This window comes from Falco punctatus (genome assembly GCF_963210335.1).
Source record: "Falco punctatus genome assembly, chromosome: 1".
Classification (NCBI taxonomy): domain Eukaryota; kingdom Metazoa; phylum Chordata; class Aves; order Falconiformes; family Falconidae; genus Falco; species Falco punctatus.
In genome coordinates this window covers 92,369,949-92,397,642 of record NC_137580.1, presented here as the reverse complement: position 1 = coordinate 92,397,642, position 27,694 = coordinate 92,369,949, and the positions used below count along the sequence as shown (strand labels likewise).

Below are 27,694 nucleotides of genomic sequence, written 5' to 3'. Positions count from 1 at the left end.
GGAAGCGCTCGCCCGCGCGTCGCTCACTTCCGCTGGGCCGGTGGCAGCGGGCGGCGGCGGCAGCAGGTATGGGCCGGGAGGGCTGAGCCGGAGCCGCTCCCGGCGGTTCCGCGGCGTGGCCCCTGCCGCAGCGGGGATTGCTGCCGGCTTCTGGCTGTGCGCACCGCGGGCTGGGCGCCCCTCCGCCGGTGGGCTTCGCTCCGGGCCGGGCCATCTCCCGGGGCCCGGGCCCTCCTGCCCCCCTGCTCCGGCCTGGTGTCCCCGGCCTCGCCCCCTGCCCGGGCCCGGCGGCACGCAGGGTCCCCTGCAGCCAGGAGTCCGGCTCCCGCCTCCCCCGCGCTCAGCCCAGCCGCATCCCGCCGCGCCGTGCCGCCGCGGGTGGGCGCTGGGCCGGCGCCTCCCCCGGGCCCTCCCGTAGCTCTGCGGCCCAGCTCGGCCCTCCGGATCCGTCCAGGGTGGTGTGGGGGGGGTCAGCCCCGGGGCCTGCTCCCCTCCACCGGCTGTGTTTCCCAGCAGAGCCCAAGGCACTGTGTCCTCGCCCGCAGTCGGAGCCACCGGCGGGTAGGATGCCTGGGAAGTGCGGGTGTCCCTGCCCACAGGGGCTGCCCGGCGCGGGACTTGCCCCTTCATCTGCCTCCTGACCTCGGTGGGTCCTGCTGGTGCAGCCCTGTGTCCTGGCTGGTATGGCATGGTATGGACCTACACATCTCCGGGGCAGGAGGCAAGGAACTCGAGAGCCAAAGGGCATGCGGAGCTTACCAGCACACTGGACCCGCTTCCCTCCCTACTGCTGCTTTTGGGTGTAACGTGCCCTGGGCTGTGTGGTGGGGCAGTGGGGTTGGGGTGGCTTTGGGGGCTGGAAGCTGTTGCTGCCATCAGTGCCCCCTTCTCGGGGCTGCGGGGGCCTGGCCTCCATGCAGGCAGTGCCGTGGCTCAGTGCACAACAAGGCACCGCGCAGATCTGTGGGAAGAGGTCAGTACAGAGCTGAGCCATGAAATAAGCTGGGAACTGGGTATGGATTGGATAGAGAGGCACCTGGTCTGATGTCATGTGCTTGCTGCCTCTGGAGTTTTTTTTGGAGAAAACATCAAGCCCGATAAAAAGGAATCGGTGAAACAGCTTATTCCTAAAGGAGATGTTACAGGTTTTCTCCTTCTTCTCCGCAGGTGCCTCATATTGTATGGAGTTTGGCAGAGTTATGAAACTTGTCAGGGCTGCAGTCCCCGAGTAGCAGTGCGGCCTCACGTAGGGTTTTGCCATTTGCTCTTGCCTGGGGTGCGGGATGTTAAAGGGGTGCCTTGGATAAGCAGTTGGTTCGATCTGGTTTGCTGCCCCCAGATGTGGCCAGGGGAACCGTGGGCTGCTTCCTGCTTGACTCAGGCTGCTGGACTGAATGGACCTGACAGTTTGGGACCCTGTGGGGTTTTCCAGAGGTGTTGGCCCACACTTTGATCAAACCAGGCTAGGAATTCCGTGGCAGGAGGTGTGTGGCCTCAGAGCCCTGCAAAGCCTGGTTTTCCCAGGAGAAGTCAGTCTCCTATGCCGCAGGAAGCTGTCACTGGGGCAGATGCTGCCTTCCAGCACTTCCAGAACAAGGTCCTCAGCATCTCTGAGGGTGCTCAGCTGGTGCTGTAGGAGGAGGGACATGGAGGTGTTATCCCTACTCAAGGTGATCTCTGGGCTTATGCTGCTCAAAATCCTCCCCAGCTTTCCAGAGCACAATGCTTTGGGCCCCGCAGTGCTGGATCCCCACGTGCTGTGTTGCCCAACAGTGTGTGGTGCAGGGACACCTTGGGACTTTTCTTTGTCTGTTTGTGGGTTTTATTTCCCAGTTATTGGTTGATGGGACGTATCAGCCATGATTCGCTTTTTCTGCATACGGCTGCTCTTGTGACCCTTCTGCCATCTGGGTTAATTAAGGGCCAGGTGCCAACGCTTCGGGGTTTTGGATCACTCAAGTGGTGCCTCAGCAATTGAATTGATCTGCCACCATTTTGGGCACCTTGCTAATACCGCAGTGAGTTTGGCAAGGCTTTTACCCACGAGTTATTAAAAGGGGGCACCTTAACCTGTTGGTTGATGTGAGATGGACCCCCTTGGAAAGCGCATGTGTTGGTCAGTAACAGCTTTGCGAGAGGATGTGCTGGCTGCCAGCCCACTGGCTTCACAGGCTGTTGTCTGCACTCGCTGCTGCTGTTAATTGGTGGCTTCTGTTCTAGAAGGTGCAGGATAATTTGTGGTGCTTGCTGGCTTCAAGCATTTCCTTTGCAGGGGACACTGCAGAGTATATTTACAACTCAGGGTAAAAGCTGCAGGGTCTTGCCAGCCCTCGAGGTTTGGTGGCACGGCACAGGGCACCTGTGCCATGCTGTGGCAGTGCAGGTGGGTTGTTTCATGGCTGGGCACAGCCTGGCTGCAGGTGGGGACAGCCCAGGTCCCTTTACGGGGCATGAAGGTTTGAGCCAAGCTTGGGATGCAACAGCAGGCTTGCAGCCCCATGTTGCTGCGTGCTGCGGGGCTGAGTGTGAGCTAAGACTGGCGCCGGTTAGGCCAGTCCTTAGGAAAAACATGTTCCTAGGGAGTGTGTACGGGCTTGATGTGAGCCCTTGGGGCTTTGTGCTGGCTGCAGGGAGAGGCGTGGGGCAGAGGCAGGGTTGAGCACAGGGGTGGGAGCTGTGCCCACAGCTACGCACCGTCAGCAGGACGGTATACACCATGTAACTTCACTGCTGTGAATAAAGAGGTAAAAAAGAATTGGGTTCAGCATGAGTCTCTTCCAGCTGCTGGCTCTCGCATCCTTAGCCGCTTGTTCTCCTCCATGCTTGGGTTTTTATCTTCCCCTGCTGATGTCTGTGCCTGGTCCAGGGGGTTCGTTCATTGAGGCCAGGGACATGCAGTGCTGCTCAGAGGTGTGGGGAGCCATCACCGCCTCGTGCCTGCCTGCCCTTTTGCTCTAGCTTGAAGATGCTTCATATCAGCAGAGGATAGTTGTGTGAAGTCCCAATGGCCTCAGTTATCTGTCTCAATGTTTAGGGTTTTTTCAGTCTGTCTTAATTTTCTTTAATTGTGCTGACTTGCTGGGTTTTACTGATCCACCTCAAGTGCTTTATTTGCAGCTGTGAGAGTGTGCATTGCTTGCTTGTAGAAATTTTCTTTCCCTATTAACCTTCAGCTGATCCGCTGTTTCCTAGAAGCTTGCCCTTTGAGTTCCTGCTCCTCTTTGCTTCTCCCTCCACATAAGGCACCATCGTATATCCCCTGGTGCACAAGGGATGCATGTCTGTGCAGGGCTGGAGCGGATGCGTTTCCCTGTGTATGCTTCCTTCCTTTCCGCCTGCCTTGTCAGACCCTCCTGAAGACACATGTCAGGCTGGGAAGATTAAAATTTACTGTCAGCCAGTAAACTCCTGTTCTGGGTTGTGACAAAGTCTATAGAAAGATCAGTGGAGCTATGGTGACCCCTCTTGCTGTAATAGCCAGGGAGCTGGGGTGTCTTGGGCATGGTTTAAATGCTCAAGTGATGCTTAGATGGCTCATTCCTCTGGAAGAGAGGCAGCAGCAGCACGTTCCCCACATCCCTTCCCAAGGCAACAGATCTCTATTGCTAGAATGGCTCAGTCAGCAGCAACTCAGCCCCCTAGGATGGAGGAATTAGCCTAAAACAGGGCAGTAAAAGTAGCTGGGGGTCACTAATGAGTTTTCTTCTTCCACTCTCTGTAAGAGAAAACAAGTGGCACCAGTGACAGCTTATTTGGCTTCAGTGTCATCCCTGGGAGCCTGCTGGCAGCACCCACCTTGACAAGAAGCACCATGCCACATGTGTTGCTGTATCTCAGGTTTAGGAGCATGTTATTCACCCAGGATGGTTGAATTCTGGAGCCTGCTGGTATGGCAGCTGGGAGGAAGGGGCTGGGTGAGTTCTGGCATGTTCCTGACCTGAGGGCCTGAGATCAAGGAGGGGGCTTGCACCATGTTGTGCCTGTGTGGGTGCATCGCCTGGCAGCTCTGAATTGCAGGTCCTGGGGGGAACATGCTGTCCTATGTTCAGCTGTGTGAGTTCAGCTGCAGGAGCGCCGGGTTCTCCTTCAGCCTCAAAGTGCTTCATGAGCAGCAGAAAATCAGATGCTCTAAACCATGGTGCTTCTTCCAGCTGGGCCATGGGCTCCTTGGTGCTGCATCGCAGGAGCAAAATAACTTGTTAAAGCTGTATCCATTGAGGAAGGTGTATGTAGCAGCACTTAGCAGGATCCTTCTGCTGCGTGTTGCGTGAATGTGGATGATGTTTTCCACATTGAGGCAGGTAGAAGGGAAGTGTGGGAGGTAGAGCGGCGTGGCCGTTGTTGCGCTGAGGGTCTTGGAAGAGCAGCGTTGCTCTGGGTCTTCTGGAGCTCTTGAATTTAGTTGTCGTGGGTGAATAAGATTGGGGATAAAATTCTTCGGAGAGCCCCTTTCCTCCCAGCAGCTGGCACAGAGGGCTGAGTGGCGCTGAGCTCCCCACACCTTCCTCTTCGTATCACTGAGCCTGGCTGGTGCAGCCTGCGAGGTGGGAGATACAGGAGGGATTGTGGATGGCACACGTTCCGGTTTCACCGTTAGCAGGGGCTTCGGAGAGGAGGTCTCCCACTCTCCTTGGTTGTGGGGACCAGCTGGGAGCAGAGGACTTTGCAGTAGGGCAGGGGTTTGATGGTGTGGGAAACCTTGTGCCCTGGGATGGTAGGTCCAGGGTTCCAGGGAGGGCACGGGTTTGTGCTGCTGCAAAGGCTTGTCCTCAAAACAGACCCAAGGAGCCTGCACTAGGTGTGGGTGAGCTCTGGGTGCTCCCTGCCGACACCCAGCCACTGTTTTGCTACCAGATGCTTACAAACACTTTGAAGTCCTCGAATCCAGTTTGCAAGACTGGCTTAAAATAAGTCTGTCAAGAAGTTGGGGTAAAATTTGAGCCACCACATGGTCAGGGACTTTTTGTCTTCCTTGATTTATCACTGCAAATCTTGCATCTTGCTTTTTTCTGAATGCTGTTGCTGTTTCTGGCTGTCAGGAGCTGCCACTCTGCTTAGTCCCTCACCAGGAGATCAGCTAGTGCTGATCGTCTCCCTGCCTGCAGATGAACTCCCGCTGCCCATTTTCGATCGCTGGGTGCAGGGTGTTCAGCAAGGGTTGAGAACTTGCAACTCACTGTGATGACTCTAAACAATCAGATCTGTCCAAATGAGATGACTGAGGCTGCTGGCTCTGCGTCTGACATCCCTCCTGCTCCCATGTGCCAGGTAACTGGCTTATTTTCTTTTAGGCTCCAGCCTGGGAGAGGGGTCCCTGCCCCGTCCTCCCCCTTGCCCAGTTCAAGCTGGGCAAAGACATGTTTAGAAAGACATGGGGTAATGCAAGAGCTGCTCTGCAGTCCCTGAACCGTTTCTTTTGCCCTCCTTAAAACCAGAGCCAGACAGCAGCATTGGACCCTGCCCAAGGGCTGAGCTTGGGGAAATTCACCTTCAGCAGGGCTTTGCCAGCAGCAGTTGCATCCCTGGGCTGGCAGGCAGCCCTGCCTCGTCACCCTCGGTTAGCCTGGGGACACACACAGGGTGCAGAGCACCCAGCTTTGGCGGGTGTTTGGAGCCTTGCTTGGCCTTTCGTCACCCTGCCTGAGGTGCTGGGTGGCTGCAAGTCTGGTCCTGCTGCTGGGGAGCTTGAGGTGTTGGTGTGGGGAGCAAGGGGTGTCTTAATTTTCGAGCTCAGGCAGGAGGAGGAGGCAGCAGTTTGCTTTTTGGAAGCAGCTGTCGGCACTGCAGGGCTGAAAGAAGTGGGGGAGATGGGTGGCCGTCTCTGTCTCTGAAATTAGTGGGGGTTTGGATGGTTAAAACACACGCAGTGCTACCAGAGGGCTCTGGGAAACTGGGAAGCTTCAGGAAGGCAGCAGGCGTGATTCATGTCTCCCGGCCGGCTGCAGAAATTCCCTGGTAGGCTTCAAGTTTGCTTTTCAGGCACTTCTGCAGAGCAGGGCTGATCGCGAGCCAGGTCGGTGAAATCTGAGGGACTGCAGTAAATCCTCCTTCCTCCCTCTCTTGCAGGACAGGATCCGCAGTGAGGCGCAGAGAGCTGCTGCGGCGCAGCCTGGGAGCTCCTGCTGTTCGCTGGAGAGCCATCGACCTAGGGGGGAAAAAAAGGCTCTGAATAAATCCCAGGTAACCGAAGCAGGGAGCAGTGTTGTGTCTTATGTGAGGCTGCCCGGGAGGCAGTTTTCTCACGGGGCAGCCTTGGCAGGGCGGGGGTAGCACAGTGGCAGACGTGCCCCCTCTCTAACAGCATCGGGAGTGTGCTGCCAGTGCCCGAAGTGAGCCCCGAACCGATGCAAACTTTCTCTCAGAGTCTGCCAAGCTGGCTCTGGCTGTATGCTCTGCCTAGGAGGCTCGGCCCCCAGATTTTATCCAGATTTTCTTTTTATCCCTGTTGGGGATCCCTATCCAGCTTGAACAGAAAACAGAGGACACTGTTCCTCTGGCCGCATCTTGTGTGCTCACAGGGGATTGCTGCGTTTGGCTTTCAAGATGCTCATTTACATTTAAAACCATTTGCAAGCTCTTTTTTTTTTTTTTTTTTTTTTTCCACTTGGCTTTGCATTCTGTGCTCCTGCCCCTTCAAAACAGCAAGGCCACTGCAGGCTTTCAAGGACGATCCTCTGGTTTCTTTGCTGTTGAAGGAAAGATGGGTGAAACAGTTGGAAAAGACAAATCCCTGCTGACCTTTAAGAAGGGGCTATCTGCTGCCTGCACACCAGGCTTCCTCAGCCTGCCAAGCCATAAATCTGCCCTAAACTGCCTGAATTATGTAATACAGCCTCAAGTGCTGGGCGGCAACCTCAAACCCTTTGAATTTAAAGCAACACTGCTGGAGCAGGGGTGGTTTCTGGAAGAGGCTCCTTTTGATCTTGCTTGGTCGGGTGCTGGCAGTTCTGTGCCCCTTGGCTGTGCTGTCCCCTCACACCAGCGCTGGTCTGAACCTTGCGTTTTGCTCGATTCCTCTCCCCATCCCAGGGCTGTTACCTGCATAGGTGTGAGGGAAGACTAGGGGTGAATTTTCCCTAGAAAAGCATTTTCTTGAACAAGGAGATGCAAACCCTGGGGAGATCACTGGGCCCTTGCTGTGGGGACAAGGGCTGCCCAGCTCCGCATGGGATGCGATGAGCAAAGTGGCTGCTGCTGGTGAGAGAAGCAAGTTGGGGCTGTAGCCTGAGCAGGGGTGAATGCTGGCATCTTCAGCAACTGCTTTCCTCCTCCACATCCTCTTTAGCAAACCAGCTGATTCCCCACTCATCGGCAGAGCCTGTGGTGCGCCAGTGTGGCTGCAAGGCGCTTGCCCTCCCCTGGGGAACGGGCTCCTCTGGCAGTGCAGGAGCTGAGGGCTTCTCTGGGCACTTCATCTCCTTGTGACTCTTCCTATGAGATCCCAAGCTCTTTCCCTGCCCTGGCTTTTCCTTCCTGGAGCTTTCCATAGTAACCCCAGCAAGGAAATTATCAACCCTCAAACTTTCTGGTCTGCCTCTCCTCGCAGGGACGTGCTGCTAGCTGGAGACCACTATGACGGACTCGAAGTACTTCACTACCACAAAGAAAGGTAAGAGTGGGAGCAGGAGGGTCACACAATTTCTCCCAAAATAATCAGGCTCTTTCGGCACCTGTATAAGCCAGCTGGGGAGGGTTGTCCCTGAGGTGGGAAGCTGGTGGAGGTTCCAGCCCTTGTGGGTATGCCCTAAGCCCATGTGGTATGCTGTGGCTGACACCCTCCTTGATCTCATGGAGCTGGGGCAGCTCCTGGGCTGCTGTGGGGTCAGAGCACCTTATCACCGTCCCCCTGAAGCCAGACAAGGCTGTTGGCAGCTAGGTTATTTGCTTTAGGAGCTCAGGAGCAGCTGTGGGACATGGCCGCCTGCCCCGAGCTCCCCTGGGCTGGGACAGAAGCACTGGGGGTGTTTGATTTAAGCACTTTCCAGACCAAGGAATTAATGTGGAGGAAAGCTATGAGGCATCTTCTCTTCAATCTGCCTGCCCAGGAGTGAATAGAGCTCAGTGTGGCTTCATGAGGGCTGGGTCTGAAGCCACTGGTTGCCCCCAGCAAGGTGCTGGGCTGGAGGACTGCTACCACATACAGAGCAGGATTTGGGATCCACCATCCCCTGCATGGGCTTGAGGAGCAGTTCCCAAAATCCACCTGCATTTGCTGCTGCAGGTGCCTGCCATCATCCAGGCTGTGGTGGGCTCCCTGGGTAGGGGAGGGCCTCCCAGCCACTGTGTACAGGGCTGGGGCTTCACTGTGTGCTGCAATAGCTGCTCCACAGATGAAAATACTCACTGACTAAACCTCATGTCCTGTGCTTGAGGCGTGGAGTGCTTGTGCTCATCACTTCTGCACTCTCTCCCATCCTTAAAGCCCTGTGGGGCTGGAGGAGTCACAGGGATGCCCTAGCGTGCTCATCTCCATTTCCATGGATGAGTGCTGAGCCCCAGAGCAGCCCTGGCCGTCGGTGAGACATTTGGGAAGTTAAATCCCCTTTCCCACCTCAGAGCACCTGGGGTGGCAAAGGAGCCCTAGCACGCAGCAGGTGGGAGCTGTGCTGTCCCTCCCCTGGGAGCAGCACCCAGCAGAGGGGTGGGTGCCCATCCCCTAACCCCTGAACTCCTCTTTTTCCCCTTCCTCCAGGGGAGATATTTGAGCTGAAAGCTGAACTGAACAGCGACAAGAAGGAGAAGAAGAAGGAGGCTGTGAAGAAGGTGATAGCGTCTATGACCGTCGGCAAAGATGTCAGGTGTGTGGCAGTGCTGTGCCAGGGATGCCCAGACCAAACCGTGGCAGGGTGGTGTCCAGATGGCTCATGGGCTCCCGTTTTCCCCTGCTGCTTCTGAGGGGGTTTTGTGTGCTGGCTTTCGTCTTGGGCAAGGACCGAGCGAGCTCCTGGCCGCTGCTATACCTTCTGCTACGGGAGGGAGATGTTTGTGTAAGCGTGGCCGTCTGGCAGGCAGGGGCTTGCCTGGCTTTGGTAGTAAGCTGGCTAAAAGAGGATTGGTCTGGCTGCCAGATAAGTTTGTTGGGGATTATTGCCGCTTCCTTCATGTGTTGCTAAAACCAAGCAGAACCCCCCTCTGAGCCTTTACGGCTGAGGGTCAGTGTCTCTGCCTCGGTGTCGATAAGCCTTTTGCAGCCGCTCCAGTCCCAAAGGTCAGGCGGCTGCTTTTCCTTCTTCCCCTTTACCTGCCTGACCCAGCAGCACATGGCCCTTCCGTCCCCTCCTCCCTGCAAAGACCTGTCCCTGCACACCCTGGGCATTACACGCATCAGCGCTTTGCGCTTTTCACGGTGCGTTTGACGGTAGATAAAGGAAAAAAAATAACTCTGGGCTCTGGGTTTGGAGAATCGGTTCATCCCTGGCTCCCAGAGCACTTGCAGCAGGTCACGCTCTGTCCTGGGGCTGCTGTGGAGAACATGACACCAGCAATGGCAGGGACTTGCCTGACGTTGTTACCTGCATAGGGGTGAGGGAAGACTAGGGGTGAATTTTCCCTAGAAAAGCGTTTTTTTTGGACAAGCAGATGCAAACCCTGGGGAGATCACCGAGCCCTTGCTGCGGCGACAAGGTCTGCCCAGCTCCACATGGATGGTCAGCACTCAGCAGGAGCTACATCGATTGGAAAAGAAATAGCGGCTGTGGCAGCCCATTTTGTTTCCGTGTGTGCGTATTCTAGGCTGCAGGAGAGCACTTTACTAAGCTCACCCCTCCCTGGGAGGTGCCAGGGACTGGCTGAGGTGGGTGGCAGCAGTGCTGGTAGCAGGATCTCTGCAAGGGAACCAGCGAAGTGCAGCGCCCCAGACTTAAGGGGTGCCCTGGGTTTGGTCCTGTTTGATGGCTGGGTTTGCAGTGGCAGAGAAGCTTCCAGGAGCCAAGGGACATCTGTCAGGGTGGAATAACTCCTGTGTTAGCCCTCTGATCTCAATTGGCTCTCCTAAGGTGGCTTAATAGTCTAATTGGTCTGTATCTTAATAGTCTAATTGGTTTGTGTTTATTGTCTGCAGTGACACAGTGTCTCTGGCGTCCCCAGCTCCAGGGTGGTTGGGGAAGGGGAAGCCCCCCACTCCACGCAGGCAGCTCTGCTCCTTCCTAGCAGAGCATCTTTCTGCTGCAGAGCTCACCTGGTGGAGTGGGGCTGTTCCTTAGTCCTGGGTGTTTACTGCTCTAACGTGATGCTAGGATGTGGGACAAGCACTTTGCAGCAGGACAGCCTTAATGTTCGTAAAAGCAGAGGATGGTGTTGGTAGGGCTATGTGGGAGGGATTTTGCAGAAGGGGAGGGGGGAATGGCTCATCTTCCACGTCCTCTCACAGGTGTTGGAGGCTTTTGTGCTGTCCTGTGATGGCTGGGTGATGTTGCACCTTCTCCCAGGGCAGTGGGCGCACACTGGAGCTGGGATACAGCAGAGCTGTGTGGGAGAACTCAATTTCAGTCCATCAGGGGCCATTTTGAGCTACTCTTGATACAGATCTGTAAATAAAAACTTGTTGGGGACGGGTGATTTAGCCACATCTGCTGCAGGCTAGGCTCAGGTCATGGGAGAGCAGCCTGGGGTCATCTGGCTTCAGGAGTGGGTTGAGCCACAGGAAGGGGATGGCCACGCACCTAGGGAAGTCCCATAGGCAGCGGCATCTCCTTTCTCCGGCTCAGCAGTGTGGCCATGTCCTGCCTTCATGGAGGCACTCTGTGTTTCAGTGCTCTCTTCCCGGACGTGGTGAACTGCATGCAGACTGATAACCTGGAGCTGAAGAAGCTGGTCTACCTTTACCTGATGAACTATGCCAAAAGCCAGCCAGACATGGCTATCATGGCAGTCAACACCTTCGTGAAGGTGAGAGGAGAGAGGGCTGCATGCCTGAGAGCCACGCGCTGCAGCAGGTCGGTTCAGCCCACCACATGCATCCCCACTTTTATCCATGGCCACCACACTAACCTGCTGTGTACCCCACTCCAAAGAAGGAAGCATGGGCAGGTTTCCAAGGCCTCTCCCTTCAGGAGTAGGGGCTCCCCTACTCCTCTAGATAACTGAGCAAATTTGTCCAGTAATGCAGAAGAAAAACATTTTCTTGGCAGCTGTGCTGTGCCACTTGCTCTGTCAGTGGCAGCTTTGCTTGTGGGCAGCTCCTGTGATCGAACTGCTGTCATGTGAGCTTATGTGCTCAAGTCTCTGCAGCTGAGAAAGCCCTCGTGATCTTCCAGTTGGAGTTGGGAACTGAAGACCGTGTTTGTTAGGAGCCCAGATATTGCCAAATCATACTGTGAAAAGGCTTGGTAGGCATTAGAGGGAACTTGGCATTTTTGGGGAAAAAAAAAATCCCACACAATAAACGTGATAGATGCGTTTCCCAGGTCAGGTGGCCATTCTGCAGGGTAGCAGCTGACTTCAGATACTTGCTGTAAGTGATGAAGATATCAGATTGCTGGAGGTGTGCTTGCAGTGAGAACTGATGGTGTTAAAACCCTGTGGGTGCCAGATTGCAGAACGAGAGATCAGACCTCTCTCTTGCGTGACTTGTTCTTGAGAGCTGAGTGTTAAACCCCCTAGACTTCAGGTACTCAAATAAGAACGGCGGTCCTGAAGCCACCACTAGTGCCTGATTCAAGGAGCGGTGGCCCAGGATATCTCACCTCCCCCTCTCATCCCTATAGGACTGTGAGGACCCAAACCCACTGATCCGGGCTTTGGCTGTGCGGACCATGGGCTGCATCCGTGTGGACAAGATAACAGAGTATCTCTGTGAGCCCCTGCGGAAGTGCCTGAAGGACGAGGACCCTTATGTGCGCAAGACAGCAGCTGTCTGTGTGGCAAAGCTCCATGACATCAATGCCCAGCTGGTGGAGGACCAGGGCTTCCTGGACACCCTTAAAGACCTCATCTCAGACTCCAACCCCATGGTGATTATTTTTTGCCTTCTTCATCCAAATGGCAGTAAATGCTCTCTCTTCATCTTTCCTTCATCTTCACATGCTGACTCCCTCCCTCCCATGTTCCCCTTCATTCTCTTTTTGGTGCTTAATATACCACTTCTGGGGACAGCTGTTTCTCAGGGCTGCAGGCTGTGTCCTTGGAACCCTGTCTCCTGGATGGAAGGTTTCTGCAATTCCTTGGCAGCGTGTTGTTATTCTGTTCCCAGCGGGGAGGAGGTTGCCCCAGCCAGCTCAGAGCAGAGCGTGGTGGTAGAGGGGAGCTGAAGCTTGGCTCTGGTACCACCTAGCTGGCGGGTTTTGCCTCTGGTGAGGGTTTCCTAGCAGCTGGGCTTAGGCCAGTGTTAGTTTCCCTGCCTTTCCCCAGGCATGAGAAACTTCAAAGCTTGCTTTCCCCAGGGTTTCTCTTCCCCCAGCCTTTGCTGCTCTTCAGATCCTGCCACAGGCAGAGCAGCGAGCCTGGGAGGTTCCACAGAAAGTGATGGGGCTCCTCAGAGCTGTCTGGGGAAGGGGAGCGAGAGCAGGCTCCTCCGTGCTGGGCATGGGGCCAAGGCTGACTCCTGCTGAACATGTGCAAACTGTTAGAGATGTGGTGTGGGTGGTGGGACCGTGCTGGTGGTGATTGCTCATCTCCTGAGGATCAGCTGGTGGGGAGGAGAAGCTGGTACCCAGATGTCGCTGGGATGCGAGGTGCTGATACCGATCCTTGGCAGCTCATCCACTTGCACCAGCTTTCCCCCAGGCTGTTGAACCATGTTTGGTGTCACCTAATATGTCCTGTCTCCTCTGGCAGGTAGTGGCCAATGCAGTAGCGGCACTCTCAGAAATAGCGGAGTCTCACCCGAGCAGTAACCTCCTGGACCTCAACCCCCAGTCCATCAACAAGCTGCTCACGGCCTTGAACGAGTGTACTGAGTGGGGCCAGATCTTCATCCTCGACTGTCTGGCGAACTACATGCCCAAGGATGACCGGGAAGCCCAGAGGTGAGGGAGGCTGGGGGTGCTGCTGGGGCAGCGCTGCCTTCAGGGCACCATGAAGTGTCTGGAGTGGGGCTCAGAGTGGGAGGGGCCTGACGCTGCCCCTTCTCATCTAAGAAGCATTTCTGTCCTCCTGATGCTTGGAATCCTACCGCAGGAGGTGCGGGACAGTGGGCATCTGCTGGCCATGGTGCCTTGGGTGCAACTGCCTGGAGATCAATGTGGTCTTGTAGCAAGCCCTGTCCCCATGCTGGCACAGGGACTGTGCTTCCCAAGCTGCTTCAAAATGTGGTCTTGCCACACAGCAAGGGCCGACAGGCGCTAGGGAGCCCTGAAAGGGTGTCACTGCGATAGGGTTTTGCAGGGCATGGGAAATAACCTTCATCAGGGCGTTTAAAAGCCAATTCAGCATTTCTTGGGAAGGTCTCAAGTGTTGCTCGGCTGTCCTGGTGCAATCTTTGCCAGTGCCTTGTTCTTCTTTGTCAGTACTGGCAGCGATGTTTAAGCAGGAAGACATTCTGAAATAATCTTCTATCTCTTTTACCCCTGCCACCTCCAGCATTTGTGAGCGAGTGACACCCCGGCTGTCCCACGCCAACTCAGCGGTGGTGCTCTCAGCTGTGAAGGTGCTGATGAAGTTCATGGAAATGCTGTCGAAGGACCTGGATTATTATGGCACGTTGCTAAAGAAGCTGGCCCCACCCCTGGTCACCCTGCTCTCCGCAGAGCCTGAGCTGCAGTATGTGGCTCTCCGCAACATCAACCTCATCGTGCAGAAAAGGTGGGTGCCCTGGGGGGGGTAGGAGTGACAGCCTGGCTCGGGCTTTCCCTCTTCTCTGCAGCTGCTTCCCGATGCTTCCAACCCTCTGACGGCGGCAGTGTCAGGGCTTTGCTGACACAACCTGTCATATGGGGTTTTTCTTTTCTATTATTTAAAATCCAAGGGCTGAGCGCAGTGTGTCAGGTGAGGCAATAAGCAGGGAGCTAAGCTGGGATCTTCAGGAGAGGTTTATTTTAATTTATTTATTTGGGGAGAGCAAAAGATGGAAAGGCCAAAAGCTGAGGCTTTTGCTTTAGTCATTGAATGTCTAGAGAGGAATTTTTGTGATATCAGCTTGTTTCTATGCAGTCGTCCTCTTTGAGTAAGTGCGGAGAGTCCTTTTGTCCCTTTGCTGATCTAAAATTGCTGGTGGGCAGGAGGTGTCCGAGGCCCCACATGTGTGCCCCGAGCAGAACTGGCCAGCTGGAGAGCCATGCTTTGCATTGACAGCCTCAGTCAGATGATTTGTTGTCCTACCAGTTATCGCCGTGGTTGTCTATTAAAAATAGCAGCAATTTCTGGGAGAAGCGGAAAGCAATTAGTGTCCCTGGGAGCGGGAATGTGGAAGGCAGGTCAGCTTCTTGGAGTTGGAGCTGGACCTGGCCGATCTCTTTCCCAGCTTAGAGAGAGGATGATCTCGTGAGAAAGGTCCAGCCTAGCCCTGGGGTGTGGGTTTGCGTCGCTGCTCCCCCCCAGACATCCCTTCCAGCCCTGGCGAGATGAACATTTCCTGTTGCCTTGTGTCAGGTCCTTGTTTGTGGCAAGGTTGCGCTCTGTCCTCTGCGCTGGTACCAGAAAGGGGAGCCAGGGGACGGAGTCCTGGGGGGATAATGACGATGTCTCAGATTCCTTGACATTGACCAGGCCCCCAGAACTTTGTGCTGGTGGCCAAGGAGCCTCATCCTCCTGGCCCAGAGCCGCTCGCTCTCCATCTCTGGGTTTCCCTAGCTTATGTCCTCAGTGTCCTCAAGCCTTCACCACCCCATCTTCAGCCTCAGTCAGGGGGTGATGGTTCATGCTTGTAGCTGGCTAATGGAGTAATCAATTTTCATGGACTTGGGGCGTTAGCCAGCTGCAGGGTCAGGCGAATGAATCCCCATCTGTCTCCTGACTGGCACACAGCTTTCTGGGGAGGACAGCTCCCTTTCTGCGCTGCTTTGCCTGCTGGTTGTTGCCTGGGTCAGAGCCTGGAGGTGGGGGCAGAGCTCGGATCTTGCTTCTGCCACTAGAGGAATCATCCAATAGCAGTACCGGGTGTTCAGAAAGCTCTGGAGAAAACCATGGTTTCTGGAAGATTTCTGACATCTCTCATTGTGGTCAAAGTGAAGGAGCATGCGCCTGCCTTAATCACTGCCTCTTGTTGTCCTCCAGGCCTGAGATCCTGAAGCACGAGATGAAGGTGTTCTTTGTGAAGTACAATGACCCCATCTATGTTAAACTGGAGAAACTGGACATCATGATCCGCCTGGCTTCCCAGGCCAACATTGCGCAGGTCAGGGTCTGCCTGACTTTGCTGGGTGGGCTGTGCAGGGAGCTCCAGCCTCCCAGGGAGGGGATTTGTCTGAGAAATTGTAGACCCAGCTTTGCAGGTTGTGGAGGGAGCAGCTGTACCACGCGGTCTGCTTCTGCTGGGTCACTACCAAGCTTTTCTGGTGGCTTTTCTTGCTGCTGGGCTCTTAGTGTCTTGTCCCCTCTGGCAGGTGCTGGCCGAGCTGAAGGAGTATGCCACGGAGGTGGACGTGGACTTTGTAAGGAAGGCGGTTCGAGCCATTGGCCGCTGTGCCATCAAGGTGGAGGTGAGTGCTGGGTCACTTCGGGTCCTGATGGCAGCTGTGGTTAGGCAAGGCATCGCTCCCGAGCACGTTGGATGGGTTGGAGTTCGTCTCACCCCAGGAGTTGCCCTAATGAGCTGGAGCCTGCCTGGGGATGAACAACATTTGTTCCGCAGGGCACAGACAAGGTGCAAGGAGGGTATTTCATCCCTTTACCCTTTGCCACCGGAGCTGTTTTAAGATCCCAGCCTGCCTCATGCTGTGGTGCAGACCCAGCTGCCTGCAGCTGTGCCTGGTGTGTTAATGCGGTGGATGATACAAGTGGCTTGTCTGGGGACTGCAGCAGGGCCTGGCAGGGAGCTAATCCCTTTTCGAGGGGCTGAGAGGCTTTGCTTCCCCTTGGGGGTTATTTGAAGAAGGGGATTAGTAAAAACCTTGCTGGAACGGTGGCTCTGCATGGCCCAGGTGCGGGCAGGCTCACAGGCAAGGTCGTGTAGCTTTGAGCCAGCTGATCCTGCACCGGGTTTACTGCAGAGCATCCTCAGTCACGTGAGACAAACAGCTCGACGCCAGCGAGCTGGGCACTGATGAGGGGCAGGAGATGTGCTGGAGCTGGCTCAGGCTTTCATCCCACTGGGAAGCTGAGCTGACCTGGCTCCGCCATGAGTGATCCATCTCCTCCACAGTGAAGCCAGCCTCTCCCGGGGGATTTATTACCACGACACTAGCTCTGGTTTGCTCTCTCTGTTCACACTGAGCCGTGTGGCTGTACAGACCCAAACTAAGGCCAGGTGCAAGATGCTGGTGCCCTGGCAAGCCAAGGTGTGGGCTCACTGCTGTGCTCCTGCATCCTGTGGCCTGAAGTGCATGATGTGGGGGGAGGGGAGGCTCCGGGAACATGCGAGGGGATGAGGAGGAGCCAGACCTGGATGGGAAGGGGAGACTATGCTTGTGCATCCCCCATTCTAGTCTGGGTTGGGTTTGGGAGAGGCATGGAGGGGCTGATAAGGCAGCGAGGAAGGGATGTCGGAAGGGTGGCAGAGGCTTTGGGACAGGGATGTAAGAACATGCCACCTGACTGAGCGACTCCCTCTGACAGCAATCGGCTGAGCGCTGTGTCAGCACCCTGCTTGACCTTATCCAGACCAAAGTCAACTACGTGGTGCAGGAAGCCATTGTCGTCATCAAGGACATCTTCCGCAAGTACCCCAACAAGTGCGTGGCTGCTGCCTGCGAGCCTTGGGTGGATGCTCCCGGTCCTAGATGAGCTCTTTCTGCCCCTCTGTGCTTGGAGGGGGGGGACCCTACAAGGACCCAGGGATGGGCTGCTGCTCCCTCCTGGTGGGATGATCAGTGGTGAAGCCACCTGCGGCCTCCCTGCAGTGAAGATGGCTTTGGGTTTTTTGCCAGTCGGGGTTGCGATGGCTAGTCAGTGCTGCCCCAAGAGTTAAGCTGAGAGCAGGAAAGCCACCCCCAGCCCTGTGACGGCAGTCCCAGATCCAGAGACCCAAATGGACAGGAGCTGGCAGGGACTTTGAGGTCCCTCGTGTCAACGTAAACTGTCTCTGGCTCTTAATTCAGCGCTGTTGATGCTGGAGCAAGGGCAGCAGGAGGGGAGGGGAGTGTTCCAGCTGAACCAGGATGAATAGTAACACTGTAGTCAGGAAGTAGTGTACTAATACTGGCAATAAATATTAATGAACTGAATTAGTAATGGACAGGAACTCTGCTAGTGACTCAGGGCTGCTGCAGAGAGAAGGGAGACCAGATGAGCGGGGCTGAGAAGCTAAATCAGCAGCAGGGCTTGTGAGCAGGGGAGCGTGCTCTGGGACCAGAGAGGGATCAGTGTGGGCAGTGTCACGCTGTGCCACAGCCCTGGGGAGAAGGGACAGCCCCATGCAGGTGGCAGGGGCTCTTGCCGGTGCCCTTGGCAATGTCCTTGTTCTGCTGAGGGTGATGGGATGTGGTTTGAAGTCAGAGCAGAGCTAGGACTTGGGTTTCTTGCTTCTGGTGAACATATGTCCTCTCCTTGGGAAGATATGAGAGCGTGATTGCCACCCTCTGCGAGAACCTCGACTCCCTGGATGAGCCTGAGGCCAGGGCTGCCATGATCTGGATTGTAGGAGAGTACGCTGAGCGGATCGACAACGCCGATGAGCTGCTGGAGAGCTTCCTGGAGGGCTTCCACGATGAAAGCACCCAGGTGCGGTGGGATGGGGCAGAGCCCCTCATGCAGTGGGGGTCTGGCCGCCAATAGAATCAACTGGTTGAGGGGTGACACTGGATGCTGTGACGAAGCTTGTGCTCATCAGAATTTAACAAAGGAATTTTCTCTAGCAGGGTCGTGAAGGTGTATTTCTTGTAGGCGTTTGGGGCAGCAGTGTCCCACAGCAGCTTTGGGTGTAGAATGTGGCCCTTGAAATGCCACCAGGTGGTGACCCAGTCATCTTCCCTCCTTAGCAGCTGGGAAGGGTGCAGTGGTCACCTGGTCATTCCTCTGTGCCAGGACAGGATCAGCCCGTTGGAGCTGCAGAATGGAGTCAGACAGCTGAAATGAGCAGGGGGAACCATGCCTGACCCTTTTGCCAGGGCAGCTGAGGCCAGTGGTTTTGCCTGTGAAATTTTTTGAGGCTTCAGTCTATAGAAGCTTCCTACAACCCCCTGTGCAAAACACCGTGAAACTAAGTCATAGGGGCCAGGGGAAAGTCTATAAATGCAAAATAGCAAAGCCAGCCATCCTGGCTGCCTTGTCTCAGGTCTAAAGGGACTGTCAGAGGTGAATTGCTGCTGCTTATCCTCATAAAAGTCAGAGGATGCTCTGGCCTTTGCTTTTGTGGGACCATGTAACCTGGTCTCAAGATCTTGCCCAGTAACCTCTGTGTCAACCTGTGGCTCTGACGGGCTGAGGGTGCGATAATCAGCTTGAAATGGGCTGCAGACCTGGCTGGGAGCCATGCCAAGTGCCCTGACGCTGTCACTGCCGCTTAAGCTGTCGCCACATGTTTGGTTCCTTGCGAGGCAGGTTGGGGTTACTTCCTGACAGTCCATATGGGGGAAATTCTTGCGTTCTTGCACAAAAATGGTGTGATCTATCTGTCTGTCTCTCCCTGACCCTGTTTGTCTGCTCGCAGGTTCAGCTGCAGCTGCTGACGGCCATTGTGAAGCTGTTTCTGAAGAAGCCCACTGAGACACAGGAGCTGGTGCAGCAGGTGCTGAGCCTGGCCACGCAGGTGGGTAATGGCTCTTGCATGAGGCAAGAGCTTCCCGTGGGCTTCACCGCAGTGGGAATGGCTTGACGATGCAGTGCCCGTGACAGGAGGCAGAATAATGGAGCTTCATTCTGGAAAAACTGATAGTTAAAAAGTCCTGGAGAGCGAGTACACTGTCTCCCATAGCACAGGAGGCATCTTGTGCTGTTTCCTTGCTAAGGCTGGTGTAGCAAAGTGGTGTAGCCTCTGTACAGCAGAGGTGTGACACAAATAGCTTTTAACTTTTATCCCCGTGATCCCTCTAATACCACAGCAAGATTGAGATGGGGCCAAGATGCTCGGAGTTGCTCTGTAGTAGCTGTGGCTTCCCCTGCCTGATGGCTTTGGCACTAACCCCTGTGCTTCCTGAAGGACTCTGACAACCCCGACCTGCGGGACCGTGGCTACATCTATTGGCGCCTGCTTTCCACCGACCCTGTGGCCGCCAAGGAGGTGGTGCTGGCAGAGAAACCCCTCATCTCTGAGGAGACTGATCTGATCGAGCCGACGCTCCTGGATGAGCTGATTTGCTACATTGGGACACTGGCCTCTGTCTATCACAAACCTCCCAGCGCCTTCGTGGAGGGGAGCAGAGGGGTCGTGCACAAGAGCTTGCCCCCACGAACAGGCTCGTGAGTATCTCTGCCTCCCCAGGGTGACTCCCCACCCTGTGCTGGGACTTCCAGGGCTGGATCCGTGTGTTGGGCAGGTTGGATGCTGAGCCAAGCGGCTGTGGGGCTGCCACAGCGACACACAGCACCGTGCAGAACTGGCCGTGCTTGGAGCCGAGCTGAGGGCCCCCCTTACAGGGGAGCCTCCCCTTGGGAGCAGTAGGGCTGTATGGATTCAATACTGTCCTTACAAGGCTGAGGGAGTGATCTCGATGAGAATGTGTTGGAAGTGTTGGCAGTCGTGCTGGGACAGGGTGTCTCTGAACACTCACTGCAAAGCCCAGCTGGGTGAACTCATGTCTCCAGTGGGACTTCTTGGCTCCTGCAACTCCTCCTCAGCATCTCATGTCTTTCCCTTGCCATTCCCTCTAGGAGCGAAAGTGCCGAGAGCCCGGACGCAGCCCCCTCAGGGGGGCAGGCGGCAGAGCAGCCGGCTGTCATCCCCACTCAGGGTGACCTGCTGGGTGACCTCCTGAACCTGGACCTGGGCCCCCCCGTGGGTGGGCCTCCCATCGCCACCTCCTCTGTGCAGATGGGTGCTGTGGACCTCCTCGGGGGCGGCTTGGACAGCCTGGTACGTCACAGCCCTGCGTGCTCCTTCCCCGATGCCCAGCTAGCCTGGTGGCATCGCGCTGGGTTTGATGCTGGCTCCTGTCGGGAGCTCCTGGGGATGGTATGAGCTCATCTGCCCAGAAATGTCTGGGCTAGTCCTTTCCTTCTACAAGCTTGTGCAGACAGAGGGGCACTGCACCCCAATTTATTGTGTCCGGATCAGATGGCTGGAGCAGGGCAGGGGGTTAGCGCTCCTGAGTACGTGAGGTCTGTGTAGGTGTTCCTACTCTGTGCTGTGCTACAGGGGGACTGCTCCTCCTGGCCCTCCTCTGAACCCCACAGCTGCGTGAAGCAGGGATGTGCCCAAAGCTGCTGCAGGGCTGGGCTGAGATGTCCCTGCTCCCGGGCTGCAGGGTGGCTTAACGGGTGTCTCCTGCACCGGGAGATCTGGAGGTAACAGCTTGTCTTCCTGGGAATGCAAACCAAACAGTGGTTTGGCTGCAGCGTGAGGGGGGTGGAAACCTCTGCCTGGTGGGGACCGCCTGCCCTACAGGTGCTGGCGATGGTCCCAATCCCCAAAGGAAACTAATTTGGAGTCTTCTGCGCTGCTCATAAAATCCAGCAGATATCCCCTAAGGGGAGGCAGTGTCACTGTCCCTTCGCTGCTGCCCCTCTCGGTCCGTAAGCCTCCAAGTGCCACCCTGGCTCTTTATGGGCTTGCAGGATTTGGTAACGGGCTGGTGCTGAGTGCGGGGATGAGACACCCAGGTCGTGCTCAGTCCCCTGGCTCCAGACAGCTGCGGACAGGCAGGTGGGCTTGCTGGCAGTGCAGCAGGACTAACCTCTCTTCCCTCCTTCCCTTCTCTTCTCTCTCTGTTTTTTGTCTCTTCTCTCCTGGCTTGTCTCTGCATGTGGCTGGCTCTTCTCTCCACCTTACCTGCTTCTGCTTGGAGATGGGGGACGAGTCGGAAGGGGTATGGATCAGCCCTTTTCTTAGCCCTCTCGACCATGTGTAGCCCCAGCGCCCGTGCCAGCCCCTGGCTGCCCCTGCTCCCCCCGTGCAGCCTCAGCCCTCCTGTTGGGTGCCCCAGTGACACCTCGGTTCCCTCTGGGGGCGACCAGGCCCCGAAACAGCTCGTGGCACGTCAGGTCTAGGACTGCTGGAGCGTCCCTACCGACCCTGGTCCCTCACTAGCCCACACTGATGCTCTTGGAGAGTGCCCTTGATGGGGCACTTTGGTGGGACCCCCGTGGCCCTGGGCGTGCTGGCCCCTGCCCCTGCTGATGCACCTTTCTTCTCTTGCAGCTGCGAAGCGATGTGGGAGGCAGCCCTGCTGTGAGTGTGCCCTCACACCCAAACCCCTTTCTCACCCTCTGCATCTTCCTCCTCCTCTTCCTCCTCTTCCCTGCCCTGTGGTGCCGTCCCATAACCTGCTCCCTTGTCCCCTGCAGATGGGCAGTGGCAGCGGCTTTGCACCAGCACCCAGCACCGCGATGCCCGCAAACCTGGGGGCACCCCTCAGCAGTGGCCTGGGAGACCTCTTCGACCTCACCAGTGGCGTGGGGACCCTGTCAGGATCCTATGTGGCACCCAAAACGGTGAGTGGGGCAGCCGAGCCTCAGCAGCTGGCACAGCACAGGGCTGCAGCATTAAGGGGGGCAGAGACCCGTGTCTACTCCTTGTGGCAGGGCTTCCCCAGGGGGAGGTGGAACAGGAGCCCCTTTTTCCTGTCGTGGTAGCACACTGGGTGAGGGTGGTGGCCTGCAGATGGAGAGGACACTGTAGCAAGTTTCTTGCCTCCTTAACGCAGGTCTGGCTCCCTGCGATGAAGGCCAAGGGGCTGGAGATCTCTGGCACCTTCAGCCGGCAGGTGGGCTCCATCTCCATGGACCTGGTGCTAACGAACAAAGCCCTGCAGGTCATGTCTGACTTTGCCATCCAGTTCAACCGCAACAGGTGAGGTTCCTCCTGGGCTGCATCAGCAGTGGCCAGTGGAGATGCTGTGTGACGTTCTCGAGCACGTTCCCTGGCACGGTTGCATGCTGAAAAGGGTGGGAGGAAGGGGCCACAGGGCTGCAAGATCTGGGGACAGCCTCCCATGATGACCTTTCTCTCTCTGACGGCTGTGGTGGTGATGATCATCAAACCAAAGCCTCTAAGAAGTTGACTGAAGAGGCTGTTGCTCTGGGGTCTAACCCCCATCCCGTTTTTCTGTCCTCCTGGTGAACTGGCCCTTCCTTCCTTCCCTCAAGGGGCACAACAAGGGGTAGCCCTGAGGGACTGGTGGGTGTGAGTCTGTGTAGGAGGAAGGGCTGAGACTTTGGGGCTGCCTGTTGCTGTCCTGGTGGGCGGGCAGGGCAGGAGCCAGCCTGGTCCTGGACTGTGCAGGGGCAGCAAGGTGAGCAGGGGTGTTCCTGGGGTTCAGGTAGAGGAAGGCAGGGAGTCCCAAGGTGGCCTGCAGCCGATGGGCAGTGCCTTCTGCCATCATTTGCTGCCCCCCACCTTGACCCCCTCCCCTCCTCGGGTATCCCCGCAGCTTCGGCCTGGCCCCAGCAGCTCCTCTCCAGGTCCACGCACCTCTTGCCCCGAACCAGTCCGTGGAGATCTCCCTTCCGCTGAACACTGTTGGCTCTGTCATGAAGATGGACCCCCTGAACAACCTCCAGGTGGGGAATGCTAGGGGAACCCCCCTCCTGGGAGCTGGGGACTGGGCAGGGGGTGCCGGGGGGCGAGTGCTTGTCCTCGGGAGGGAGGTATGACAGCAGGAACCGGGCAAGAAGAAATGCTCAGCTCACTGTCCTTGCTGTCAGAGCTCAGTCTGACTCCAGCTTGATATCCTGCTCCACGCAGACTGCTGCTTCTGTGGAGGAAGATCCTTGCCGACAGCAGCAGAGCCGAGCTTTGGCGGAGCATCTGCTTGCACTGTCCTAGCGCAGGGGAGATGGTAGAGGCAGGGCTGTAGCTCCAGGGAGGCAGCTGGGAGGGAGGGCTGAGGGGGTGCAACCCCAGCAGTTCCCCATCTCCCCTGTATGCTGGGGACAGCAGCATGCCCAAGAGCGTGCCGGCGTGCAGGGCGTGGACGCTGGCCTCTCCAGCTCCTTTGGGCAGCTGCCAGTCTCTTGCCTCTGATGCTTGCTGGGGTGGCACCTGGCTCAAGAGGGATCGCTGGTGTAAGATGGAGTGGGATGCTGGCTTTGGGAGCCACCTCCCTGCTGTAGGTTGGAGGAGGTGTTGATGTCCCCGTGCCCTTCTGTCCCAGGTCGCAGTGAAAAACAACATTGATGTCTTCTACTTCAGCACCCTGTACCCGCTGCACATCCTCTTCGTGGAGGATGGGAAGATGGGTGAGTTGGAGCGCGGGTAGCTGGGGCTCCTGCAAGGTGCGCTTCTGCCACCGGTCTGTAGGTGCCATCCCAGCCCCTGATGAAATCTCCTGATCATGTTCCCAGCCCTGGGCAGGGAGTGGGGAACCAGATGTCCCTGGCAGTCTGGAGCAGACAGGGACACTGGCCATGCCAGCATGACCACGCTGTGGCTACCCGAGATGGCCTGAGCCACCTTCAAACTCCTAGCTGCCAGGGAGAGTTCTCGCTTTGCTCGCTCCTCAGTTTGTCTTCCCTGGCACACACCAGCCTCTTCCCCAAGCCACCGTAGCTTGCTCACCCCCCAAAGCAGGTCACTTTCCTGCAGCTGCATGAGGCTGGTCTTGGGAAGCTGCTGGAGGGGGTGGCAGTGTCACAGATCCCTTCAGCCACCAGTGACATGGCAGCATGGCCCTTGTGTTCTACCGCCTTTGGGGGCAGGCGACTTTGTAGCTTCATCACTGTGTTGGTTTTGTTCCTCACTGTAGAACGGCAGATGTTCCTGGCCACTTGGAAAGACATTCCCAATGAGAATGAGGCCCAGTTCCAGATCAAAGACTGTTCTCTCAACGCAGGTGGGTCCAAACCCTTCAGAAGGACCTGGCTCAGCTTGTGGCCGGGTGCCGGTGACCAGCTCATCCCAGCTATCCCAACCCAGGCTGCCGGGAGATGAGAGCTTTCCCCTGTGCCCACCTGTAGCTCCAGGAAGGAGCTGCTGCTTTGTTTGCTGTTGACTAGTCATTGAAAATTGACAGCCTCAGAGATGCTCTGCCCGGTGGGGATGTCCCCGCTGCCAGGGACAGTTGCTGTACCCACCCTGGGATCAGTCTCAGTGCAGAGAAGCTGAAGTGGATCGTGCAGCCCTGACACTGCCTGGCCTCCCAGCCAGCCCACAGGCAGGGCAGCGGTCCAGTGCTCACGAGCAGAGCAGAGAGCTGTGGGCAGGAGCCAGGGCCAGGTTCCTTGGCACCTCCTCGCGCCCTCAGCCCCTTCTCCGGGAGATCTGGTGCCAAGCAGGACACGCAGACGCTGAGTGGGGACAACTAACTCCTTTCAGCCCCGCTGGCAGCAGTGAGCTGACCTTTGTGGAACAAAGTGGGGCGGTTCCGCTTGTGAATTGAGCTCTGGATTGTGGCCTGCCCTCCCCAGGGAGGACCTGGGAGCCCAGCTGAATAGGGCCCTTCTTCTTGCTGTGTGAGGACGGCGGGTTTTGGATGTGCTGCATCCTGGGGAGAGGGAGGGGAGGTGGAGGTGGGGCAGGAGCAGGTCCGAAGGGAGCTGGCTGTCAGCCTGGTGCCCTGCCCCGAGCAGCCTCCGCCGCAGCTCTCTCCTCCTGCGCAGATGCCGTTAGCAGCAAACTCCAAGGCAGCAACATCTTCACCATCGCCAAGAGGAACGTGGAGAGCCAGGACATGCTCTATCAGTCCCTGAAGCTCACTAATGGCATCTGGGTGTTGGCAGAGCTCAGGATCCAGCCCAGTAATCCCAGTTTCACGGTACGCCCCTTCCCCTGCCTCCCTCCAAAACAGCCCCAGGGTGGCTCTGAGCCGAGGCTGCTGCCTTCCCTGCTCTCTGCTTGGAGTCTGGTCTGGGCAAGGCAGTCCTGTGGCACATCTGCAGCGGTAGCACCCCCCCAGCGACTCTTGGTGCCAGCCCCCCTCTCCCTGTGCCAGTCCCAGTGTCCCTCATGTGGAGAGGGGGAGACACGGGCTGTGCTGACCAGCTGGGCTCTGCAGCAACAGGGGCTCTGCTGGGCTCCCTCCGAGCAGCGGGGAGGCACTATGGTGGCCCCCAAGGGAAGCAGAGAGGTCCCAGCCCACCCACACATCTCTGTTAAAATAAAACCCCCAACCCCATCCCCCTCTTGGGGCATCCCTGGCTCTGCCTGCGTGCTGGGCAGCCTGACTGCAGCTACAGTCTTGGGGCAGAGGTCTGTCTGCATGTCGGGCGTGAGCCATCCCGATGTCCTGCTTTCCCCAGCCCGTCCCCGTCCCCTTCCCCACCTTCCTCGCAGCCTCTTTTCTTTGGGTTGGGATGAGCTGTGTCGCCTTGACTCACCTCTCTGTGTATCTCCGTACCTGCTGCCTGCCTGCCCTCGCCGGCCTGCCCGCTGTTGCAGGATTTGGAGGTTAGCAGACTGGTTTTTCCCTCGGCTTTGGGCTGTCTCTGGCTGCTGCCTGGTTATTTCTCCCCTGATATTTTTACCTGCCTGCTGGCTGCCCTGCCAGCCCTGCGTGTCTTTTAGTGCTTCTTGTCTCTCCCTCCCGGCAGGGGTGGCACGAGGCCGGTGCCCAGAGCGGAGCTTTGTTGGAGGTGAACATTCCAGAGGGTCAGGGTGTTCCCACCACCCTCCTGGGCTCACTTGGGATGAGGATAGCTGCAGATCCCTATCCCTGAGGATTCCCTGCTGGGCACCCGCTTGTGCTGAGCTCTTCCCCACTAGCCTGAGGAGCAAATTGATTTCAGAATCATTTAATATTAAATCTCTGAGCAAATAAAGGGGCTGATACCACTTAAAGGAAGATGCCTTTGGGGGAACCGTTCACTCTTGAGCTACAGGCAATGATGAGTCAAACCCCAAGAGATGAAGTGTGTGTGTGCCTCAGCCTGCCCCCTTGCCCTGCCTGCCTGTGCTGCATGTGGATGTCTCTGCTCCTCCACCCCGGGCTGGGGGAGCACCAGCAGCCCGGGGAGGGTGTTTAGGGGGCTCGGTGCCTTTTAGTATCGTCTATCTGGCCAAAATAAGGAGCTGGGGCCACCCATTCCCCATGGTGGGGGTGGGGGGGATGCTGCAGCATGCAGGGCTTTGTGCTTTGGGGCTGGTGGCTCACCAGCATGGGGCGAGGTGCCATGACCCCCTCTCCTCTCTTCCCGCAGTTGTCCCTGAAATGCCGAGCACCGGAGGTGTCCCAGTACATCTACCAAGCCTACGAAACCATCCTGAAGAACTAAGGTGCTGCTGCAGTCCATCCTCCTCCTCTTCTCCTTTCCCGCCCAAGGAAGCAGGGGCAGGACCCGTGTGCATGTCTCCTTTCCTTCCTGCCAAGGAACCAGCCCCGGGGAATGTCCCTCCAGCCCCGGGGCCCTGGAAACCAGTGCTCCCATCTCTGGTAGGGCTGGGGTGAGCGGAGGAGGGCAGCGGTGTCCCGGCCAGTCCCTGCATCCCTGTAGAAATCAAATCTGTGTGTGAGTGATGCAGTGTCCTCCTTGCTGATGTTGCCCCATCAAGAGCCCTGTTTCACCCTCTGGGTCCCTGTGACTTCGTGCTTTTTTTTTTTTTTTTGCCTTTGTTTTTTTTTTAAAAAAAAAAAACAAAAACAAACAACTGAGCCACCATATGTGGGGAGTTGCCTTGCTCCCCCTGCGTGCCCCCTACCCTGCAAAAATCCACCTCCCTGCTGGCGCTGGGTCTCATGTCTGCCCGTGGTGGTGTCTGGTGAAGGGTTCTGCACTCCTCAGCCCTGGGAATAGCACCCTGGGGCTCACTCTGAGCCTCCTTGGTGTCAGTTGGGGCCTGAAGTGCCATGGGGGTGGGTGGCTTTTGCTGTGGATCGCCCTGGAGCCCTGGGCTTGCAGGGCTTGGTGCACCCAGGAGCAGGTAGGAAACAGCTCTGGCTTCCTCCTTCCCCTGTGGCAGTCCCTGCCTCTCCCCAGTTTCAGGTTCAGGAGAGCCGTGGGTGAGCCCCCAGCCCTTTGGAGAGGGTCTCCTCCCCATGGGAGCTGTTTCCAAAGGTCCCAGAAGGGCTCAAGACTCTCAAGTTTGAGGCTGTACTGTCAAGTGCAGTAAAAAAAGGGCTTTTCCAGTCCCATCCAGCCCCTGCACTGGGGCTGGGAGGGCTCTGAGCATCAACTCATGCTGGCCCCCTCCGCAGCCCCCCCGGCTCCCTCTGCTCTCTGCTGTCACCCATGGGTGCAGGAGAGGATGTTTCACCGTCCCTGCTGGTGACACTACTCCTTTCCCTCCCTCTCCCTGAAATAAAGCCATGGGTCACCCCTGTCTAGAAGCGTTTGGTGCAGGAAATATCTAATATATGAAATATAAATATATTGTATGTTCGCTTGTTTTAAGCAAACGTTGAATAAAGGTGACATCTGCCCATGGAGCTGCTGTTGGGGGGATCAGAGGGGGGTACCCCAAGCTCAGGCCATGGCCTATTGCTCTCTAGGGAAGTAGGATGCTGTGAGCTTCCTCTTAGCAGTGCCCTGCCCTCATGGAGAGGGCCTCTCTGGGGCTGGTGGGGTGCCTGTACTGGTGTGTGGTGCCCTGTGCTGGGGGGGGTGTGGAGCCCCCTCCCAGCTCCTGAGCCCC

General features: G+C 56.9%; 1 protein-coding gene across 2 annotated transcripts; it reads left to right on the top strand.

Annotated features, from left to right (window-relative positions):
- The first annotated feature begins 12 nt into the window (after positions 1-12).
- Positions 13-26,666, top strand: AP1B1 (adaptor related protein complex 1 subunit beta 1). Of its 2 annotated transcripts, XM_080365826.1 has the most exons (24): positions 13-66; positions 6,067-6,180; positions 7,547-7,609; positions 8,693-8,798; positions 10,752-10,887; positions 11,706-11,951; positions 12,775-12,965; positions 13,519-13,740; positions 15,151-15,271; positions 15,480-15,575; positions 16,651-16,766; positions 17,589-17,754; positions 18,683-18,781; positions 19,172-19,431; positions 19,843-20,044; positions 20,976-20,996; positions 21,329-21,358; positions 21,475-21,621; positions 21,834-21,979; positions 22,560-22,689; positions 23,283-23,367; positions 23,874-23,960; positions 24,727-24,881; positions 26,263-26,666. In XM_080365826.1, exons 3-24 carry the CDS (start codon positions 7,573-7,575, stop codon positions 26,335-26,337), a joined length of 2,874 nt encoding a protein of 957 aa, XP_080221952.1. In that variant the 5' UTR covers positions 13-66; positions 6,067-6,180; positions 7,547-7,572; the 3' UTR covers positions 26,338-26,666. The 2 variants fall into 2 exon arrangements, with proteins under 2 accessions (XP_080221952.1, XP_080221953.1); XM_080365827.1 differs by lacking the exons at positions 20,976-20,996; positions 21,329-21,358.
- The last annotated feature ends 1,028 nt before the right edge of the window (positions 26,667-27,694 follow it).

What these genes read in the sequence shown, in the direction of transcription:
- AP1B1 (XM_080365826.1), top strand. Translation starts at nt 7,573, where the DNA reads ATGACGGACTCGAAGTACTTCACTACCACAAAGAAAG. An exon ending in TCTCAGACTCCAACCCCATG is followed by an intron (nt 11,952 to 12,774) that starts GTGATTATTTTT and finishes CTCCTCTGGCAG; the next exon opens with GTAGTGGCCAATGCAGTAGC. An exon ending in TCCACGATGAAAGCACCCAG is followed by an intron (nt 17,755 to 18,682) that starts GTGCGGTGGGAT and finishes GTCTGCTCGCAG; the next exon opens with GTTCAGCTGCAGCTGCTGAC.